Below are 9,652 nucleotides of genomic sequence, written 5' to 3'. Positions count from 1 at the left end.
GATACGGTAATTACATTTTTACAGTCGATCAGTGTTCGTCCCTCTATTCCAATATCTCGATATTACCGTCGAGAAACTAGTCGGAATGCAGTTTTCCCGCAATTTTCTCAACTAATCCACGTAAACTTATAGATCTCATTGTATGTACGCACGTACATGCGGTGAAGGCTGTCAATGAAACATTGAAAACATATGCATTCGGAAGAGGGTGCAGAACTGATTGCCGGTTTCAGGCTGTTGCGTAATAAATACATACTCCCTTATCTTTTCCTCCGTATCTTCATTCAACCATCCTTATAAAATTGTACCAGTCAATCAATACTTTCGCAGCGTAATATTTCCTCAGGAAAATGTAACGTAAGTCTGTAATTATTTTACTACTTGTATTACGAATTAGAGAACGCAATTTGCATTGATCACAAGGTGCTAAATTTTCTCAGCGTAATACTCACAGCGATGTTCAAGTCTAATGAAATTAGTAACCCTCTTGTAAAATCGGAAAATAATTATCACGAGACTGGGAATGAGAGCGAAAGCCAATTAAACGAAGCAATAAACGACTGCTTTAACGTATTGCGTGAAAGTTTCGCCGAGATAAAAACTATCGTCAAAAATAACGAAGAAGTTCCTTCAAAGCCAAGGCAGCCGGTCAGTGCTAGCACTCCTAAGATTCGAGTATTCGTCAAATCCATTCGAAGGAAAGGTATGGACCTGTTATTGAAACATCTGTTGTAGAGCAATATGCATTAAGTAGCTTCTTCTTGTCAGTAAGAGATCGACTCGACAAGTAAGTGTAAGAATGATTCGTAATGAATTTTTACAGACAAATCAAGCAAGAACTGAATTAAATTGTCGTTTGGGTTAATGGAGTAGCTGGACATTTTCACGAAGGCTTTGCACGTTTGAGCAGAAATACAATATGTTTTCCGATAAAGAACTGCGAAAAAATTTCACAACCTTACTGTCACGTGTGCTAATCAGAATCACATAGTAATTTACATATATAGCAGCCTTGAGATGTGAGATTAAATTGCCGTCGTGAATAATCGAGGAGAAAAATGATCGACGAGCAAAATGGTGAGGAAAACTCGAACCGGAATAACAATAATCGTGACGACGAATCGCTGACCGACAGAATCCCTTCGAGAAATTCTCAACCAGCGGTTTCAATCGGTGCATCAAAAAATTTGAATCCGGAAAGTCAGTACCAAAATCATGACATCGAAAACCATCAAATATCACTCTCTAATATCCATTATTCAACACCAGAGAACACCGAGACGAAAGATGTCAGGGATATTGTCCAGTCGATTACTAAGGCGGTTTTTCACGTCATAGACGATAATTTCGATCGATTAAACAACCGCAGCTCGAACACTCTTGGCATGCGAGTGAAAGACAGTTTAATACTGAAGGTACAACAGGCGAACAGAAAGGAGATACCATTTGACGGGATAAAAACGTCCCTCGTGTGTCGACTCGTCGTCAATGACGACCAGGCTTGCTTTTTGCCGTACATCGACGTCGAATCCCCCGCACCAAGTTCTGCCAGTGAAAATTTATCGACGAAGCAAAAAAAGTCCGTCAGCTTGGACGAGGATGTGCGGGTTTTTGACGGAGTTGAAAACGATTTTTTTGCGCCGGAGGAAGTCAGTTTGGTAACCGAGGTGGTAGAAATTGAGAACGATGGTACGGAGTCAAAAAATACCGTGCAAAACGTAGAAGAAAACAACGATTTTATATTCGAGAAAAACTTTAAGAGCTCTGAGAAAAACCGAAGCGATATCGGTGTTGAGAGTTCTCATCGAATCGAAGATGACGAATTTCGTAAGCAAGAGGAAATAAACTTGAGAAATGTCGACACTCAAGAAATTTTAACACCAAAAACAACCTCGAATAGTGATGAAAATCAATTCTCCCGAACTCGAGAAGAAACGAAATCCAAGAAGTTAATTTTCCAAGATGATAAAACCAAAGATAAGGTCACGGAACGAGAAAACGTCGACGTCTCGCAGAGTTCGTCTCAACTTGAATTTTTTTCCTACCTTTTAGTGAATACACGCAACTCTCGCAGTGCAAGCGATCAGTCTGACGAAGGTCAAAAGGATTTGAGCAAAAACGGAAACGTGAAAATGAATAATCGATCGAAACCGTTGAATGGACACTGTGATGCATATCGAGCTGGGACGAATGAAGAATTGGAGTGCCTAAAACCGACTAACGAACAAAAACAAAAGGGTCTCTTCCGTAAATCACCGAAAGAAAATCAGCCTGGGAACGCAGAAGCTGCGAAAGATAGTTCGAACAGCTTGTCGGTAAAAAATTGTGATCGCTTAGAAAATCTGAAGACGATGAGTAATAAGACGTCAGACGACATCGTCGAGAATTCAAACACGCTTCTTCTCTTGGATGAAAATGATTCCGAGCATGCGAGAGATGATGTTAAGAATGATAAAAGGAAGGAGATGCCTGTCCGATCTGAATCAAAATCGTCGAAACGTAGTCGCGATAAGTACGTCGCGGTGGAAAGCAGCGTCGATAATTTGTCAGCGTCACCGAGTGGTAGTGAGAGGAACGAGAAACGAATAGACAGCGTCGAATACTTGGATGAAAAATCATCGCTAACGAAACCCTCGGTCTTGAACGTCAATATCGAGATAAAGTTGAAAGAAGAGCAATCGACAATAGAGAATGTAGGAAGGAGTAAGCATAGAAAATTGGAGGTTTCAAATTCCTCGTCGAAGGATAATTTGAACGATAGCTGCAACAAAAGGCGAGAAGGCACGAATGATTTATACGAGCTGGACGTGGTGGAAAAGGTGTCTCGGAAAAGAAGTGCCACAGGCAAAGCAAGTCGTGAGAATACAAACATTAGCAGTGATATTGTTGTCATTCCGACTACAGATATCGGTAAAAATATGAACGATGACAAGAAGAAAATTAATCATTTACCGAAATTTGTGAAAGACTTCTTATCCACTAGTAAAAAGCGCACTAGGGATAAAAGTACGGTTGAGGAATCGCACGTGGCGGAAAATTCACAATCGGTTCAGTCGTTGGAAAATTTAAAATTACAGTCCTCGTCAATTCTTGCACTCGATACAGTAACAGCGGAGCTGGATCAATCTGGTGAAGAAAGAAATTTTGAAAACGGAAGGACAAGTGCTAATCTCAGTGCTGAGAAACTTAGAAATGACGAAATTATACTTTCCTCCAAGACACCGTCGACTATTCAAAGTCCACGTGATGTTGAAGTAATAGAAAGGACGGAAAGAGTTGATCGATTGGGCATGAATTTTTTCAAAAAAAGTTTAATCGCCGCCAATGTGAAAAACGAAAACGCTCTAAAGCTTCCAATTATTTTTCCCATGCAAAAATATGTGAATAGGAATAAAAATGTCGTGAAAAACTTGGAATCGATTCAAATGATTAAATCTTATAACGAAGTAAACGCAATGCAAGTGGATCTGGAAGATGGACAAGTCATAGAAAATGTGACCGAAAGTAACGATGATCATGCTTCAGATAATTACAGTAACGATTCGCGATTGAAATCAAGTTATATGTTAGCTGAAGAGAGCGAGTCTAAAGTAGAAAAAAGCGTCTCTTTGCCAGGTGAATTTGCCAATCACTCACCTGGAATAGAGAAAGAAATAGAATGTAAAGAAATTATGGAATTCTCTGCGAAAAAACCGTCTTTATTCTCAAGAATTGTCAGGTCGAAGAAAAATACTGTCTCCAAAGAAAATAAAACTGAACAAAATGCAACAGCAGAGCAGGAGAACAGTGCAGTACCAAAAATTGGTAGTGAACTTCTGGTTGGCACGCAAAGTTCGAGTGTTCCAAGAACTAACTCTCTTAATGATTTAGGAGATGGTAAAAGAAATTCAACGCTAAACGTAAAGTTAGATGAAAATGTGACTCGAAAAATAGATAGTAAGGAAATATCGAAGACCAAATCTCTGAATAGAGTGTCTACACTGGGCAGTAATAAACCGAATACGGAGCTCACACTTGGGAAGAAAAAGAGTGGTCTGACGAACGATCAATCTTGGAAAAAAACTTCGGAGAAAGTTTCCCTAACAGGGAGTATATTATCAAAGAAATTGTCGAGAATGGACAGCAACGACGACAAGCAATCGGGAAACGATCCCTCTCTGAAAAAAACTTCGTCAAAAGTTTCCCTGCAGGAAGGTGGTAAATCATCGGCAACATTGTTGGAAACGGATGACAACAAGGTAATAAGTCTGAATCTAAATAAGCCTGTGGAAACTTTGCCAATATCTGGTAACGACAGTGAACTTCGAAATTCCTATTCAGTGGACACGGATGTTAATAAAATTGAGCAGAAATTGACCGAAGAATTAAAAATTAACGAAATGGGACTCGAAAGTTATTTGAAACGTATTCAAACTCAGGCATATCCCATTGCCACTGAGGACATATTAAAACCAAACCTTCCTAGCACAGGACAATCGTCAATTGCCGCAGAAGCGTCACAGCAGCAGGAAACGAACAAAGAAATTGACGCGATGAACATCAAAGCGAATGATTCACGCTGGTCGCTGCGTAGTGAAAAATCTAAAACTGACGTAAAAGAAGGCGAGAAACTTCTCAGCGATAATGAAACTGAGGCGAATGTCACAGATAATCGCGTGGATGTTTCACGAAAGAGTTCCAATGTGAGAGAACCTATGAAGCGAAAAAAATTCATGCTCAATGTGGTTTCAAAATCGTCTCCGACAGGTGGTGGTGTAATCGAAGATAGAGAAGAGCCTAAGGATGTTCGGGCCAATACCGAGGATACAAAGCCGAAGCTACTTTTCAAATTTAAAACTGGCAAATTTCAGAATAAAACAGAGAATAACTTAGCATCACTGCAGTTATTTACAACCTCGGTAACGACAAACGACCAGACATCAGTCGGACCTGACATTCAAGCATCTGTAGACGCCAAGGAACCGAGCAGTCTATCCAAAAGCTTGAAACGAAGTTTGCAATCTAAACGAAAACGCTCGAAAGCTTCTGCAAAAAGAAGCAAAGCAATGTTAAAAATTGATACAGAATCGCAGACAGATATGGACGTAGAATTCGCTTCGAAACATTCAACCGACTTCGAGAATGGAAATGATAACGAAAAATCGAGTAAACCTTTGCAGTCGCTCGCTTTGAAATCGAGTAACTTGTCACCACTGAGCAAAGAAAATCTTTTGATCAGCCAAGAATATATGGGTGAAAATATTTCATTGATAGATGGCGATGTACAGTACGATGAGAAATCAATAAACTCTAAAAATCTACTAGTGGATCCAATAATATCAACAGACGTCGAAAATATGTTTGAAGAAACATTTGCTGTTGTGTCAAAACGATCGGCTGATGTTATACCAAGGAATGTGATCGAATTATATTCAGTAGTGACGGACAGTGAAACTAACAATAAACGGAGTATTTCTTCGCCACGTGAGATAACTAATTCACATTCGATACTTGATGGTGGCAAGAATCTGCAGAGTGAAAGACGTGGATGCGGTTTAGGAAGAAATGAAAAAAAGTCCGTTCCAAATCTTGAACTCGAAGTGAAATATTCAGAGGATTCAGAATCCTGCACGTTGGGTCGATCGGGAAATATAAACACTTTTTCCCCCAAAGTGAAAAAATCATTTTCAAGACTTCGTCAAATGATGCATCTCAGAACATCTAGCAAAGAGACGTTGAAGAAATCAGAAAATGATTGTGAATTCCCAGAATCTAAAGATTCCGCGAATCGTCTCAAGAGTGAAGAAAAATTGACAAAGAGAAGCAAAGGATCAGTGAAGAAGGAATTAAAAAAGGAACATCGGAAAAACGAAGAACATGAAACCAGCGATGAACACATCTTGGCGAAAGCACCGGAACCGATTGAATCAACTATTCGAAACACTCCAGCAGTTATTTTCAAGAGCCCAAACTTTGTGGCCGCAACGTATCTGGTTGAACCATCGATCCAGGATCAGCTACAAGGAGAAAGTTCAATTGGCGTTAAATTACAACCAAATTTAATTTCACCAAAAAATGTAAAGAGCGAAGAGCAGTCAGATAATTTGACAACAGAAAATAAAGAAAAGCACGGGCTGTTATTGAACGTGAAATCTATATTCAAATCATCAAACAAATCACAGCCTCCAAAAGGTTTTGATTCCGGTAATAAAAATTCAAAAATCTTTAACAACGTTGAAAAATCCCTGCTTTCATTGAAGCCCAGTGGGCTGGAACCCGCAGCCTCTGAAATCGAAACTGATCATGAACAAAATGTTCATGTTTCGGAACAGAATGCTGTAGAAATTCCAACGATACAAAGTACCAAGTCCTTAGAAGACAATAGAAAACAAGCGAAAAACTCGAGACAGCCAGCCGGCCACAAGCTATTGGGTAACGAAAATAGTCCATTGGTGATTGAAAAAGTTAGTCAGAAGTCGTATCAAGCAACAATTTTCCCAAACGATTTCATGCAAAAACACACCAGTGACGTAACTGAAGACGCTGGAGTTTATAGGGCAGCGAAACATTCCGAAGAATCCATAAAATTACCAACAAGTAAAGAAGAACCCAAGAAGACGTCTAAGAAAAACTCGCTATTAGGATCGATATCAGCTAAGTCTGCTGCAAACAGTGTGGAATCTGTAGCAGAAAATGCGAACTCAGCCGTTGTCAATGACGATACCATGATTTTAAGAAAAAGCCTGAAATCCTTATTTAAGTCCCCAAGAAAATCGATACTGAAGAACGAGGATGACCAAGGGCCACCGAAAAGCGCGTCGATGAATAAGAACGACGTTAAAAATGACTCCGTAAAACAGGAAATTGAAAAGTCAAAATCATTCCTAAACAAAACGCAAGAGAAGCAAAAACCGAACGATACAAATGCCATATTAATTCCCGAATCAAATACCGTTACCAAAAAAACCAAGGAGAAAAAATTGCTGCAAAATAGTAAAGATGTGAGGGCAAAACACGGGATGCTAGATAATGCCGTTGAAAATAATGAGGAAAAGATCGATGGAAATATAAAAAAATTCGCCAATTCGTTGTCTCGGATTTTTAGCAGTACTTCCAAAAAAAGAACCGGTACCAGTCTGTCTATGATTACGGGTAACTCGCAGATGATTCTGGAAGACCATTTTGAAGTTACGAAAATACCATTGTCATTGTCAAGCCATTCGAATGCGGAAAAAAATGACCGTCAAATCGGTAAGTCGGACGTAGCTGACGATGACAAAGAGGAGCTTGTGGCTGTAAAATCATTCGACTCTGTTCCTGGATCGGAAAAGCATAACGACTACAAACAACCATCAGTCGTTAAGAAACGTTCCTACCAAATTCTGGAGCCCCAACACGCGACTGAACCATCATACGACGTAATTATCAGTACGGAAAAATTAGGCAGTCAATTTTTGCTAGCTGCTTCGACTGAGGTAAATCGAGTATCTTCCAATAGCAAGAGATTCGAAGTTGATGATTTAACGAAGAAATATTCGTTGAGGGACAACGAGGAGATGAGGAAGCCTTTGGAAAAGATCCACGTAATCAAAGGCACAATTGTCTCATATGCCCCGATGGTGGAGAGTGCTAAATACATATCGAACGAACACGACGATACATGTAAGGAGGACGACAACGTAGAGGAACGTCCCAAGAGATCTTCGGGGAAAAGTTTTGCGACGATACGTAAACTCTTATCCAGAGCATCGGTGAAAAGCAGACAGGATCACGCGGAGATGGAAGATCATTGCGTCGGTAAAATTGATCATGAAGCCAAGCGGGATTCCTTGGAGTGTCGAAAAACTGGTGCCGTAAAGTACCAAGAAGGTAGGGATTCTTTCGAAGCTTTGCCGAGTGACAAAGCCAAGCAGAAATCCAAGACTTCGATGCGAAAGGACGACAAGGCTGATACTAACGAGCGAAAGAGTCGACGACAAAGTAAGAAGCAGGTGTCGAAGTCTGAAGTGAAAAGTTGCGAACCAGAAGGTGTCAGCAATCCTGAAAGTCCCGTAACTCACAGCGAAGTGCTGATTGTCAATAACCTAGCGACAAGTCGAAGTGAATTAAGATGTAATCAGGAAACGGAAAGTTACGAATGCGGATCGAATGATGTTTTAATAATATCTGATCAGGCTAACATTACGGTGAACAATGTTGAAATTGTACAAGATCTGGCCGAGGTTGTGATATCACATGTAAGGCAAACGGATTCGAACAATACAGTTGAGACCGAGCAACAAGTAGGTCAACAATCGAGTCGCGTAAAAAAAAGTAGCCTGTTGTCCGTAGCGAAGAGCTATATCAGAAAGCGAATTGAAACTGGAAAAGAACTGGAATCGAAGTCTTCAAAGCGACGGATGGATGAAAAGAACCAAGATGAGTTGAGGGTAGATTCATCGAGATTGGCAGTCGATGGTTCTAAGAAGACGTCGAAAGAAAACGGCGTTACCAAGACTGATAGCGTGTTCTCGAGAAGTGTGAAAAGATTGTTCAAAAAACGAAGCTCTCAAGCCGACTCCGTCGCCTCCAACATCGACGCTGAAACGAGTGTGGCTGATGGCCGTCAGATGACAAGTAGGAAAACATCATTAACTGACGTCTTGAGAAATGAGAATATCGAAGACGCAGGCAGAAGTGTAACCGTAAAAAAGCACGACGATAAAAGTTTCGTAATCTACAACGGATCGACCGATGAAAAAAACTTTAAAAATCTCAACCCTACCGATGAGCTGGAAACGAGCAAGTCTGAATCTGCAGTGCTGTTAATTCGAAACGTCGGAAAAAAGTCGATTGAAGCGCTGCCTAATACCCGGCCAAAATCTAGTAAACATTCGATGAAGGGCACGAAGAATAAGGACACCGAGTTACCATCTGTGGTTACGAATTCCGAGACACGCTTTCTGACCAGCCTTCTGGATCAAAATACACCTGAGGCTGAAATTCAAGTCGATGCTTTAAACCAGTACCAATTTAAGGTGAGATTGACAATTGGTGATAGCAGAATAAAGATAACAGTTCCAATGAGCACCGGTGATAGTATTGTTCTGCTAGAGATAATTATACCGTGGGGAGGGTTCCAATGGTTGACCACGTTTTCCGAAAAGCTCACTTTCACAGGTCACGCCGAATGACTTGAAATCAATACCGTTTGCAACCAGAAAATCCACCGTTGTTATGATGGCAACTCCTGTCCCACCGAGGAAAGAATCGCAAGTCGAAGATTCCAGTAGTTCGCAAGACGCAGAGTCGTCAAGGTAAAGAGAGCAGTCTAGTTTTATAGTAGAAATAATTCAGCGCAGTAATACCTACGAAGATATTCAGAGATAATATCGACCACGAATTCGGAATATTTATAGAAAACTTGAAATCCTGTCAGAATTGGCAGTCCTTCGTCGTTCAGACTGCCGGGGGATTTAATTCTACAACATTTATCGTCACTGGTTAATCCAACGAATATAAATGCGATGAAAGATTTAACATAAAATAAACTTATTTGCTTTTCAGCTCACCAACTGTCTTCTACTATTTGCTCGGTCCGACATTGGATGAAGCTTTAATGGATGTAAGGATTGTCTTCCAAAACTTGATTGACAAAATAACAGGTCGTGGTAATTAACGAACGAATATATGA

The 9,652-nt window shown here is 40.3% G+C and overlaps 1 protein-coding gene across 1 annotated transcript; it reads left to right on the top strand.

Moving 5' to 3' along the window:
- The first annotated feature begins 1,058 nt into the window (after positions 1 to 1,058).
- On the top strand, positions 1,059 to 9,637 carry LOC124178320 (microtubule-associated protein futsch-like). Its single transcript, XM_046561558.1, has 4 exons — positions 1,059 to 3,288; positions 3,448 to 8,996; positions 9,139 to 9,275; positions 9,526 to 9,637. The coding sequence occupies exons 1-4, from the start codon at positions 1,059 to 1,061 to the stop codon at positions 9,635 to 9,637; spliced, it is 8,028 nt and encodes a 2,675-aa protein (XP_046417514.1).
- Positions 9,638 to 9,652: the final 15 nt, after the last annotated feature.

The sequence above is a fragment of the Neodiprion fabricii genome, chromosome 3 (genome assembly GCF_021155785.1).
Source record: "Neodiprion fabricii isolate iyNeoFabr1 chromosome 3, iyNeoFabr1.1, whole genome shotgun sequence".
Classification (NCBI taxonomy): Eukaryota; Metazoa; Arthropoda; class Insecta; order Hymenoptera; family Diprionidae; genus Neodiprion; species Neodiprion fabricii.
The sequence above is the reverse complement of the archived record's forward strand: the minus strand, read 5'-3'. Positions and strand labels throughout refer to the sequence as shown.

Bases quoted from the DNA above. Each gene is read 5' to 3' on its own strand.
- LOC124178320 (XM_046561558.1), top strand. From the start codon at position 1,059: ATGATCGACGAGCAAAATGGTGAGGAAAACTCGAACCGGAATAACAAT. The intron at 3,289-3,447 runs GCATGAATTTTT...CTTATAACGAAG, and splicing joins GGAAAGAGTTGATCGATTGG to TAAACGCAATGCAAGTGGAT. The intron at 9,276-9,525 runs GTAAAGAGAGCA...TTTGCTTTTCAG, and splicing joins CAAGACGCAGAGTCGTCAAG to CTCACCAACTGTCTTCTACT.